The sequence below is a fragment of the Ostrinia furnacalis genome, unplaced genomic scaffold (genome assembly GCF_004193835.3).
Source record: "Ostrinia furnacalis isolate ACB-3 unplaced genomic scaffold, ASM419383v2 OfSCF1862, whole genome shotgun sequence".
Lineage (NCBI taxonomy): Eukaryota > Metazoa > Arthropoda > Insecta > Lepidoptera > Crambidae > Ostrinia > Ostrinia furnacalis.
This window is the reverse complement of record NW_021132101.1, coordinates 664,341-677,459: the sequence shown is the minus strand read 5'-3', so window position 1 is coordinate 677,459 and position 13,119 is coordinate 664,341. Positions and strand designations below refer to the sequence as shown.

The 13,119-nt window shown below is 35.3% G+C and overlaps 1 protein-coding gene across 3 annotated transcripts; it reads right to left on the bottom strand.

The window, feature by feature from the left end:
- Nucleotides 1-1,089: 1,089 nt before the first annotated feature.
- On the bottom strand, nucleotides 1,090-12,571 carry Cbz (chorion b-ZIP transcription factor). Of its 3 annotated transcripts, none has more exons than XM_028306099.1 (6): nucleotides 12,112-12,571; nucleotides 5,362-5,440; nucleotides 3,268-3,540; nucleotides 3,011-3,134; nucleotides 2,277-2,926; nucleotides 1,090-2,069 (listed from the first exon to the last, which is right to left on the bottom strand). In XM_028306099.1, the coding sequence occupies exons 3-6, from the start codon at nucleotides 3,448-3,450 to the stop codon at nucleotides 1,473-1,475; spliced, it is 1,554 nt and encodes a 517-aa protein (XP_028161900.1). In that variant the 5' UTR covers nucleotides 3,451-3,540; nucleotides 5,362-5,440; nucleotides 12,112-12,571; the 3' UTR covers nucleotides 1,090-1,472. The 3 variants fall into 3 exon arrangements, with proteins under 3 accessions (XP_028161900.1, XP_028161899.1, XP_028161901.1); XM_028306098.1 differs by lacking the exon at nucleotides 12,112-12,571 and adding an exon at nucleotides 6,608-6,854; XM_028306100.1 differs by lacking the exons at nucleotides 5,362-5,440; nucleotides 12,112-12,571 and having other exon boundaries at nucleotides 3,268-3,559.
- Between the last annotated feature and the right edge of the window lie 548 nt (nucleotides 12,572-13,119).

The window sequence follows — 13,119 nt, the reverse complement described above, 5'->3', positions numbered from 1 at the left end:
GGTCATAACAAATTTAACTCAAGTTTTAGAAATTTGTGACCCCATGCTATAAGTTTTTACTATTGTTTACTATATTTCCTATAAATCTCTGTTCTTTTAAGTTGAAAAAAAGAACACTCGGTACAGATGCACATTTCCTTTTTTACCTTTTGATGTACGGAACCCTAAAAAAATGATTTTGTTTGATAGCAAAAAATAGTAAATATAATATTTTCCTATTCCTATAATACTCGTACTTTCAAAAAATACACTAACATAGTCCAAACCTCATCATGAACTTGACAGAAGTCTGCTATGAGGTCAAAAGTTTGTCTCATGGTCAGTGGACGTGTAAATGTACCTAATTTTAATGAGTTTCGTTTTTATTATTCCGGTCTAGTATCAATTTTCTTTAGAGTAGGCGCACACCGTTGATTTTTAGATGGCCTTATTAGATAAGGAAATAGTCTTCGAAAGCCCGGAGCCATTTTAAAAGACCTATCCAACGATACCCCAACACGATGGGGTAGAAGATGAAAAAAAAATCATCCCTATCTTTATATGCAGGGGAGCTACCCTAAAATTGTTTTTTTCAATATTTTATTTTACCGTTTGGTCGGCGTGTGATTAATATACATACCTCCACAAAATTACAGCTCTCTAGTGCCAATACTTCGGACAAATCCAAGCAAAGCCTCGGACAGGCTCAGACAGACAGACATCGAAACTATAAGGGTTCCTTTTCAGGACTACGGAACCCTAAAAAGTATTGATCTAAAAAAAATGCACAGCAAATCACAGGTTTCTGTGCTTGTTGAGTTTAAAAGCCCTACCCTAAGATATATACCTACGCATCTGACAGTATGCCTAATCGTCACCAGTCGTTGAAATTGTTAAGCCAAGCTTAGGCGTTTTGGATGCAACTACCTAAACATTTTACGCCCTTTGAAAATAAACTATGTGGAAAATGAAGAGTTCAATAAGAATCAAAACCATTTATTTGAAATATAAAACAATAGTGATAAAACTTATTTGAATATCATGCAAGAAAATAACCAATTTATATTTAAACATTTTTTTTGATGTTATTAATATTTTATGTTTAATTACGTTATATAATCCAATAGTAACTAGATGAAGAAGCTTTAAAGTTAAAGTTACACAATTCTGGCACTACTTATCATTAGAATTAGGTAAGTGCCTGTCTACTAAAATAATGTAAATCTTATTTCTAAAACAATGAAAGCTTTTTTTTTACTTTTTAGTATTTTTATCATATCCCTGTTTATTTTCAAGCATCCATAACCCACATTGTGTTAATAAACACAAACCACAAACACCATCTATGTACAACGACTACATTTTCCAACCAAGTACATGGCAGAGGTCGTCGTATACAGATATGTGTATCTACACTAGCTGCCGAACGAGCTAGAAACTCAAAGCGAGCAAATCAAGTTCTCAAATTTACAAAACTGCAAGCCAGAATTCCTTCATTTTTGTAAAATTGCCGTCATCAAAGCCTCTTTCAGCTTTTTCGTCATTTCTTCTAATATGTCTGCTTTTACTTTTAATTTTTGATTTCTATCTTCTAAATCTAAAACCAACTGTTCCATTTGCAATTCTTTGAGTTTCCTATTCATTCTAGATCTCTTGGACGCTTCGTTGTTCTTATCCCTAAGTTCTCTGTACTTCATCTCCTGGGTCGAGACGTTGGACGTGGTGTCGTCGATGCTACACGTCGAGACCGTGCTCTCCCGTCTCTTGGGCGGGCGGCCGCGGCGTGCCTTCTTCAGCTGCTGAGACCCCTCTAACGCCATTATCATGTCCTTTATTGGAATATTAGGCTTCTTAGGTTTTCTCTTGTTGTTGCGAGGCGTGTATTCCACATCAGGCGTGTAATCTGAATCTTCACTGCTGTGACGCCGTTTCCTGCTGCTGGAGTAAGGCTTTTCTTCGTTGTCTGATTCAACTTGAGATTCGCTGTTAGGAGTGATGGGCTGGTATTCCATTTTCGGAGACTTGATTGCTGGACTGAGCGATGTTGGCTCCAACTCCACAACTTCCGTCGGCCACTCACTGTGTGAAGTCTGTAACAAAAGGAAAAGATGTTTATTATAATTTTCTACGGTAATATTCTACAATTAGGGGGAGACAGGATATATCGAGATACTAATTGAATTGTCAAATTGATCAAAGTGAAATTTGTATATCGACTCTATCGCTTGTGATACAATGACTATCATATTACCCCACATACCCCTGTTACCCTGCTTTAATTGTTCGATAATACTTACGGTGTCTAAAAGTGGGCATTCCTCCTTCTCCAATTGCTCCACGTAGGTGACGATGTCCGGCGTGCTGATGACGTCGCCGGCCCAGGCCACGGTGCGCGGGATGCTCACCGACAGCCCGAGCCGCTTCTCCGCTTCTGGTTTCTTATCGGCCTCCTCTCCCAACTCGTTGCCAAGTATGAATCGGCTAACGGTAAAATCATTCTCCAGCTCCCCTGGTTTAACAGTCACTAATCTAGAATCCATTGTTTCTTCTTCTTCGATGAAGGGCAGTATGTTGTGTGTGGTAGTGTATTGTTTGCTGAACTCCTGGTGTTGTAAATTCCAGCCGTCCGGGTCCATGACTTGCACGGTACCCACGTCGGCCATCCTCTCCGCCACTAGATCCCCGAACACCACCGGCATGTTGTTGAAGTCCAGGGTTGGTTCCTGGTACTTGTTCTGATCGTAAGTGTCGACCTCTATCGAGGGCAACAGCTTGTCTAGTTGCACGAACTCGTCCGCCATTGGGGAGAGTGAATCGTGCGGGGTGATGCAATACATGCTCGCTTGAGCTGGGGAATTAGGGCCGAATGTCTCCCAATCTTGGGGTGAATACGGTGTGTGTAAAGTGTCGTTGTTGTGTGCCCTTTCTTTAGTGACTTTAATAGAATCTGAGAAAGAAAATACATTGCTGTAATCCTCTCTATAATAATTATAATCTTTACTTTTATCTTCGGAAGAAGTAAGATGCTTACCAATGGTCTGTACTTGTTCTTCCCTGGCGGGATCGAAGCACAACTGCTCCAGATCTTGGAAGAACCCGTAGTCCGACTCGTGATACATTGTGCTCTCGTACGCTGGTTCCGGTTTCAAAAATTCCTGAAAAGCAATTACATAATGTTAGTAATGATTCAGAGTTATTTCGGGATACTAAAAATAATCTTATAATAGCTTATTTAGAATTATGTTACATTTATTCTTAAGTACTCACAGAACCCGACGTCTGCCTTACCTCTGAAAAGCTGGTGCTTGACGCTGGCGCTAGCGATTGTGGCAACGGTTCTTTGTTTCCGCCGGTAATCACTCCGGTTGTGCCGCCGCCGTTCTCCTGCTGTTCCTTGTTTGACTTTAAATGATCTATGTCTACCACTTTCAAAAGACTGCGAGTTTTGTGACTCGTTTGCGAAAAAACCATATCTTTCGGTGTCTGAGTAGATGTACTGATTTCCGATATCGTCGCTCCGACTCGGACAGGTGATCTTTTGAGCAACCATTTTGAATAGAACTACAAAAAGAAATGATACGACGTAACATACTGTGCAGATCATATTAAGCATGATGGTGGTGATCGGTTAGCAGAACGATTATTACATCCAGTTAGTTTGTGTTCATTAATTTTTATTTTCTTGATTCTTATAGAATTCCAGATTAACTAGTTCATCTAGATGCAATAATCGTACTGGAAGCAATTTCAGTTGGGATATTTCCATCTGAAAATTTTCCAGAAAGTCGCTTACACCGCAAGAATTTTTATGGGACAAGGATGATGGACATTTTATAAATGGCAGAATTTGGAAAAAGAATTGAAATGGGTGTGATGGCTCTTGTGTGTATGATAAAATGTATAATGTATACGATATTGTAAAATGTATGTCTTGTTTGTATGTTATATGTAATACGATATTGTAAATTTTTATGTGTGTAATTTCATGGAATGTGGATGTCTTTTAGAAATAAAAAGGTGTTTTTCATGTTTTCTTGAAATGGTGATTGCATAAATATTAAAATAAAATAGATATTGCATATTTTATTTTTCTTTGTCATAATATATATTATTTAAGAATATTTTTATATGTTCATATAAATATCAGTTGCTGGATTATGCAATCAACATAATGGTCACCTGCCCATGATAACTAATAGTCCATGGCACCATCCAAAATCATGTAATCGAAAACAAGTAGAAAAGTAGACGATTGCAAGATGGCCGCGAGCGACTTCTGATTGATCAGTACGGTTTTCATATCACAGCCTTTCTACTTATTTTAATTTCCAACAACCAAGCTTAATTAGTATGTTAATATTGTATGTAATTGTAACTTACTGTGTAGGTTAGTTTTAGAAGCGTTAAACTACGCAGGTATCTTAATTACACTCTAATTAACTTGTAATTAATATCTAACGTTAATCGTAATTAACATAACTAAACTAATTGATAGGAAAAATGCTTAAAAAATATGGCTTAATGGAAGTTAAATGGGACTAGATTACTGGTACAGGAAATGTTATGTACCTTTAAAACTAGCTGCTCGATGTAATATAAACGTGATGGTGGTGTTCATTATGTCACGTTTTACATCTTGAGAGCAGAGTGCAAATGAGACTTATCTACTACAATTATCTACATCTAGAAATTATTATTGTAAAGTGCATTATCTGCATACTAAAGTATGCAGCTTGCGGCAACGAACAACGGCTTGCTCCTATTATTGATACCTGTGTAGAAGAATGGAAATGAAGGGTGGCAATGGATGTTTTTTTGAAGCATGCAAAATGAGATCATGAAACAATTGTATTAATGGATGGTGACATAGGGAATATAGGACAAAGAATGTATGAACAAGATATTAAAAAAACAACACAATTTTAAAGTGATGATAAATGTTATTCGTTGGGGATAAATTTATGATAATATTTCTGGAAAATAACAATGTAGATTATTATTTGTCAATTTAAATAGAAAAAAGCTTTAAAATGAAATTATTTTGTGTAAAATTATATTTTTGATAGGGAATTAAATTTTAGTCTATCAAAAAAAAATTTTTTATTATGTCATTTTAAGCTTTAAAATGACGTTATTTTGTATAAAAATTATATTTTTGATAGGGAATGAAATATCTATCAAAAATTATTGCTTTTGATTTTATTTTATTTTAAAGCAATTTTTATTTTCCCCGACTTTTTTATCATTTGAATTTGATCTACTTCTGTAAAGAAATAAGTTGTTAATTTTGATGACGTTTGTTTTTCTCTTCTCTTCTCTTGCTTTTCTTGATGTTCTGTAAAATAGAATGTTAAGTGGAAAATGGAGCTAACTGGTACTTACTTGATTGAACTCTTCTTGAGCTCCTAATGAAATCTTAGCTCTTTAGGCAGCTATCCAAGAAACGGTGCTGACTGTAGGCCTGAAACAAAAAAATAAGTAACTTTAGTAATTTATTTCACTACAGCTAAGCGTTCTGTCGCCATAGGAACTATAAAACCTATTCACGGATATTTAAATCGACGATGTAGGTAGTTATTATTAATATATCTAAAATGTTATCGTGGGTGGTGGGAGGTCGACCTCGATCCATTAGCGATTGAACTACGATAACAATTCCTACCACAGTCCATGAAAGTCAGTGTTTAATCAACTAATTGTAGGCATATTAAGTAGTATTTAAGTATGTTTATATCCGTTGTCTAGTACCCATAGTACAAGCTTTGCTTAGTTTGGGACTAGAAGCGCAGTGTAAAATGTCCAAGGATATTTATTTATTTATTTATTATTTATTTATATTATGAACTCTTTAATTTTTTGTTTCAGGTGATATGGGTACACTAAGTAGGTACCTACATCATAATTGGAATATCTATTACTATTATGATAATGATCCACACAAAATGGCGGCTATGTGATCATTGATCACTAAATGCTCAATGATGTACCAAACTAACTGGAAATTCTTATGATCATCACATACCCATCAGAAAAGAACTAGGTATTTCCAGTTTGCCTATTTGTCTATTCTTATTAAGATTCTTATGATCAGTTTTAGCATTGACATTTATACTTAGAAAATCCTTCAACTTAACTATCGAGAGCAGGCGATGGATGACCCTCAAAATAACGCGTGAATTTTCTAGAAAGCGAACCCATTTATGTCACATGTCAAGACTTGTATTTAGCAAGGAATCTTATGTCTACTTGCATAGAGTCGCAAATACTAGAGTTGTTGACGAGAAGCCAACGTAAGCTCCTCCCACATACAAAACGTGACTGAACTGCGTACTGACAAGTTTCAACTTGTTTCTTTTAGGGAGATCAACACAACACGCACTCAAAACTCGTCTTTATAGCCCCCAAAATACACCATCTTATCTTTCAAGGACCCGAAAGGTGCTGGTTACGTAAAATAAATATGGTGCAATAGTTAAAAATGCCAAGAATACAAATAAAAACTATTTAAAATTTACCAAACATTATGCTATTTGTACAAAACACCACTTCACTGAATGAAAATACATTAAAAACTAAAATATTATGTAGAAGTAAAACTAATAAGTACACGAATTGGTTGAAAACTCACCGAGTTACGAACATATAATGTAACGCCTGCCAGTCACAATAGCAAGTATATCACTGATTATAAATTAAAATTAAAAATTAGAAATATAGCAAGCGTGCGCGATTTTTTTTTTAAATAATATTCAAACCGCTTGAGTGTGTCGAACTTGCTTGTACTATGAAAGTTTACGGCGCGTAGCACACGTGTGGTGCGTCTGAGCTCAGAAAATATTGTGCAAGAATCGCGTTCAAGTCGCAGCTACAGTTTTCCTCAATCCCCTCTATTCGACATGTGCGTTCTAAAAATATCCACGCTTCGCTGCCATTGGCCGGGCCGCATGACGTCAACTCGAACAACCAATGCGGTGAATTAGTTTCGACAGTCACAAGACCATTAGCGTTTCCACATTGATTGCTATACATTTTTTGTTATAGCTGTATAGCGCGGGGATTCACGCCGCTCAAAAGAGGAGGAATGTACTTTTTGATAGTGTTTTTCTCTTGTATGACTCACACAACTCATCAGCAATGTAACAAACATTGCTTTGCAAAACAATAGAATGTTTTGCCAACTTTTAACTTTGAGATTTGAGTGTGAGACTCAAATGTCCAGACTATCAAGGATAAAATTACAGTTTGATAATATAATTTCTCCATATCGATCGAATTATCCTAGTTTAGTTTATATCACCAACTGCTACGTAACCTAGATATCTTAAGTTTTAAAAAAGTTATTTAACATTCCTTATTGTTTTTAAAGACACCTTACTTATTAAAATTTGATCATCAATGAATATGCAGGAACTTATCCAATTTAAATCAAATAACTTTGATTTTGCTGTTTTTTTTTTAATAATAAATCATTTATTTCAGACTTTCATCCATTGTTTGTTAGTTAGAATTTTTACCTGTTTTCTGTGTTTTCTTTGGTGAAAAATAATTCACTTTTGGAATTTTCAACGCTAACTTAGATTTGCCAGGCGTACAGGCTTAGTTTTCAATTATACCTAGTCCTATTATTATTTATCATAGCAAATCACCAGTATTCAAGGCCACATAATAATAGGTCAAAACACTGTGTACTACACATGTAGTAGGATACATATCCTAGTGATCCTATTTTTAGTACGGCTGGCCGTGACCATTGCCCGTAACGATTTGAGGCGCACATTTTAAAATAATTATAGGTAGGGGCTTAAAATTTTTTTTTGATCTAACGTTTAATATATTTTGCACCATTATGTTCCGGAAAAGGTCCATTGTCCTACAATAATTATGGTGAAGATTATACCTAACAATATTATGTTTAGTCATATTTTTCTAGCATAGATAATATAGGCAGACTGAAATGAGAAAACACAAGGAAACAAGGTAGGTACAAAACAAATATCCGTCTCAAGGAGTATGAGATTAGCATCTGATTAAGAAATCATTAAATAAGTAGGCCTGGATATTATTAGTTACATCTTTAATAGTAATCTAGTGAAACTTATTTTAATTAGGTAGCTATTGTAAGGAACCTACTAGAATTTTCATTACTGTACTGTAGCTCTGGAAAATGAAATTCATAATTATCTGTTTGGCCAATATAACACCTACCTACTGGTACCTAACCATTATCTATTTAATTATGATCCTATCTACATAAGTTCGTTTACTCATGATCCTGTCTCTGACTGAAGTTTTTAAAATCATGTCGGTCGTAAAAATATTTTTATCACCGCAGATCATTAACTTGACTCTTGCCCATTTGTTTTATTTTTAGAAATGACGTGTTTTTATTTTACTTTAAGTAATCTATCACAATCACCTAAATGCGCCATTTGCGCATAAATATTTGCACATCATTTGAAAATAATGAACAATGTTTATCTGTCCGTGGTGGTAGGTAGTAACATTACCTCATTATATTTGTCGGGTTTTTCACAGGAATAATACATTTCTAGATTTATTTCCAGGGAGGGATAAACCCTGTTACTAACTAGAAAAACAACTTATTTATCATTATAAGGTATTTTAGGACATGTGGTCTCTACTGCGGGAGCAAGACCATCTAATCTAATCCAGCGGCAAATGAGATTGGATAAGCTTTCTAGGAAATCGTCGGGAATAGTAGGTAGTGCCCGTTTTCACCATCAATCTCTAATTTTTAAGTGACCCCTATGGTAACACATAATATGAATTTTGTTGTCATAGGGGTCACTTAAAAATTAGTGATTGATGGTGTAAACGGGCATTAGACTCTTTTCTACCTACTCTACGGAAACTTGCGGCAAAAGCAACGACAGACAACAATTTTAATGGGTGTTCTTCTAACAGAGACTAACTTGGATGGCTAAAAGTTGTCAAGGGATGTCTTGGCGTTGGTACACGCAGGTATTTCTACATGGAATTAAACAAACCATGTAATGAAAATAGACAGACAGGAAGATAGAGTAGGTACAATAAGTAATTTCACAATCATAGGAAGTAGATTGAAGAGGTGAAAAACCAAAATCAAAAGTTTTAGTCTCATCAGGCAATGACTGGCAGTAGCAGTGCTAACAACAAGTCTCCACAACACAACTCAAGTTAACGCGGTTACTTATGTGAACGACCTTCACCGTCATCGTGCCAAGTGGCAGACACAGACGTATGAACGTATCGATCTAGGTTGGCTCTACGTAGGCAGGATTCATGCTGCGTCATCACTCCCCCAATGGGAGCCCCTCGTTGGCGCCGAGGCGCAAAGATAATACCATATCGGAGTGACTAAGCGCTTTTCACTTACATCACCCGCGCGCGACCAATCGCCTTTACAAGTTACAAGTCTAGATTGTTAACGCGCTAGAATCCGCTAGATAATGTTGGTATTCGTGACAAATCAATAATTTCGATTTGAATATGCTGGCTGCTGCTGTTTATGATACATATTACACATCCAATAAACGCGTGGTTTTAGTTTTGAGGTTCTCGAGAGCTGGATCTAGATAGGATAAAAGGGTTGCATAAATTAAATCAAAAATCCTGGAAAACATTTTCTATAGCGTTTCCCATCAGAATTTCATCATCCACACAATGTTAGACCAGTGCAGACTGGATAAGTTTGGTTAGGTAAATACAGCATGTTAAGATAAAACCAAAAATTGTCAATCTCTACAAACTTTTAACTAACTGCGTAGTTGTTATTGAAAACCCGTACGAAAAACAGTTATTTTGGAAACGTGCCAACAACCCATCTCAATTTCATGGAAACGCTATTATAGGCCTACGTTTGGAAAATTCACGATTTAAAGGACCTAGAACGGCATTTTGGGTCCATTTAATACCCATTTATGATCACTACTTTCACGTGGAACCATCTCTGGGCCAATATCCTTATTACGGCGGAATTAAACCCAAGCAAAGTTTAAGGAAAATCCCGCAGAAATTGGCTTTTACTTTCTAAAAGTGAACGTGGTATGCATAAATGAATTCATTCCAAGAAGTTGACGTGTCGATTTTGGTTGACACAAATTTGGATGAGTTCCAAAACATTGTAAAGAACTGTTGTTATTACTAGAATATAGTTTTAGGTTTTTGTTTACAATTTTCGCAGAGAAGGTATTAGATTTTATCAGTAGGCTTATCTTATTTTTATAAACACTTAAAATTATCTTGCTGCGACGCAAATTCTGTCCAAATTGAATACTTAACATGGTAGCACAATAAAAACTGTCAATTAGAACAACAAGTAAATAACTCGGAACAGTAGACGGTCTTAATGCTGGGAAGGTTTTCTTCCAGATAACCGGAGGAGAAGACAGAAATCAAAAGGATTATGTAGAATAATTGTATTGAATTTAAAGTATGATAATTTTATTCATCTTTCTTTGTGGACATGAGAAATTGAGAAGACATCAAGCACGCATCAAGTCAACGAACCGTATGTTTTGAATTGGTAGGTAGGTATTGTTTTACCTGCTACTAAAGTTGAGTTAATATTCGTCATGCTCATGCTTGTCGCTTCGTTTGAACATTAAGATAAGACGCAAGTATAAGTTGCGTATTGGCAGCAGTTAAAGAAAAAAAAACTTCATTGATAAATTAAACACAATGTTTATTGAGATATTACAGATAGTGCATGTCGCCCATTTGCGACGACAGTGTGACATCTTCAATTAGATTAACATAGGAGATGTCACACTGTCGTCGCAAATGGACGATGTGTGATCGAGATCGAGCTAATGGAAACAGACAATGCTAGCCTGAATATGGATACGGGTAGTATTAACTATTAGCTGATTGAAAAATGCTGAAGATACTGAGCTGAATCAGGCAACCTGGAGTCCCACCATATGGGTAGCTACGTAATGACTAATTCAATTCTTCAACTGATGTGGCTCATCCTGGCAATACTAGTGTGAATACATACTTAATCTTCTTATTACGCAGTTTCAAGAACTTCGTCGTTTTCATCAAGAGTAACTAAAATAAGGGGTCGAAGGCCCGTTGTAAGTTTGTACCCATTGGAAATCGCGTTAAAAGTTAAAACCCGATTCTCAAACAAATCTAAAATTAGCTAAGACCAATCACAGGAAAAAATCTATGTTTGAATGTGAATTAAGTTTTCAATGTCGTTTTTTTCCGGCTCGAAGAGGTGAACGACATGAGAAGTGTAAGACGTGGCAAATGTTACTCATTGTATCATAATCTTAGTATAATCCGCGCAAAATGATTTAGCAGTTTGTAGTTTTGAACAGGTATGAATAGAATTTTGAACAAATTCTTGATTTGGGGATGTGTATTGTGGGCATTTGTGGGCTTATGGCCATCTATCGGCAACTATCGGCCATCATCACTTTAATGTGATGAAATAGGGAAATACTGTACCTATCTAAGTATACCATAATAATGATTCATGTATTATGTCGGTATATTATGACTTGATTGATCAATCATTATATTTTAATCTTCGGTTATTATCTTAGGAATGACGTCATAACTTATTACTTGGAAGAAACTTAATAGATAATATCACGTTATCAGACAGTAGTAGTGCTAAACAAATTATTGAAATTATCTAGTCTTTGATAAAAATACCTATCAACTCTTGACAATATTAAATCTTAGCTGGGCCCGATTACGATACAATACAGTTGTTGTCTAAAGCGACATCTAGCGGTAACTTTCTGAAACTCATCAACCTTTGATTCGAACTAAGAAGTGCTAAATAAAATTACCAATTCACGTGTTATTAATTTATTTTATTTATTACAAAAATGAAATTGAGTCATACATTTGCACTCTTTTAATTAGAATTTAGACTTGTTTTGAGTTTTCGAAAGGATACCGGAAGTAGCAATTTGGCCCGCGAAATTCTTAAAAATTTTTTTGAAGTTTTACGTGCAGACGACAGAACATCAAGTTTCAATTTTATTATAATAGGTATGCTTAGGTATGTAGTACTTCATCGTAATTTTAATAAGTTATTTTACAACAAAAATTACTTAGTCTGATGTGCTGTTGACTGTAGGTTCATTACATAGGAAAAGCAAAGATACTTACATTTTTATGTGTCTTCTACAAATCACTGTCTTAAACTTCTTAACCTTGTCGGTTCTCTGACACAAGTAATTGATGCGACGCAAATTCACCTGAATTTGCTTCAAATTATGCGTAGTGCCTGTATACACTTTATTCAACAAAATATTGTTTTGTTGTATGTACGCGTATCTCATGTTAAAACTTACGGCGGACTTTTCTCTCAATCACTTACTTTACTAATCAGATTTGCAAAGTAATAAATCCACCTTGACGGCCTTAGTAACTTTCAGTTAATAAGACCAAGTTTTAAATAAAAGTAAACTAAAAGAACTCCAGAAGACTGTCTAGAACAATCAGTTGCGCTAAAAATTTAAGTTCAAAGGTTTTAAATATTTCCAATGCTTTTTACAACCCAAAGCAGCAGCAAAAGAAACTGTTTACTAGTAAACAAAAACCACGTAATTTCTGTAAAATTGCCAATAACACGTGTACACTTATGAATGTTTCCGATGAATGATACGAAAGAGAATTCAGCACGAGATTTTAGCACAGTAATTTTCTGATGCAATACTTTGAAACGTTCCTTTCTACGTAACGAGAAATTAACTGTAGCTTAATGTTACATTGATTATTGCAGGAACCAATTTCAATGTTTTTTAGTATCTTAGTTTATTTGTAACGATATTTTTTAAAATATCGTGAAACTTGGGTGAAACCACTTACGTGTTTTTACTTGAACGATGAAAATGGTGTTTAGGTAGCGTGTAAAGAAACATGAGATGGCTGATCCAATGTATGATGTCCATCTCATTCAAGGTTGTGCAAGAGCTAAGAAGTGTATTATTTGCACAAGAATAAAAAAAATTGATGGATTTCATCTTTTTATTTTCTATTTATCATTGCCTGCCAATGGTTTTATCAATACGATTAATTAGTGAATTGAAGGTAAGATACCTACAGGGCATAGCTACAGGTTGTCCTAAAATAACAGAGAGCAGAAATAACAGGAGTGGAACTGACAGGCAATCC

Bases quoted from the DNA above. Each gene is read 5' to 3' on its own strand.
- Cbz (XM_028306099.1), bottom strand. From the start codon at position 3,450: ATGGTTTTTTCGCAAACGAGTCACAAAACTCGCAGTCTTTTGAAAGTG. The intron at 2,927-3,010 runs GTAAGCATCTTA...TTTCTTTCTCAG, and splicing joins AGAACAAGTACAGACCATTG to ATTCTATTAAAGTCACTAAA. The intron at 2,070-2,276 runs GTAAGTATTATC...CTTTTGTTACAG, and splicing joins AATGCCCACTTTTAGACACC to ACTTCACACAGTGAGTGGCC.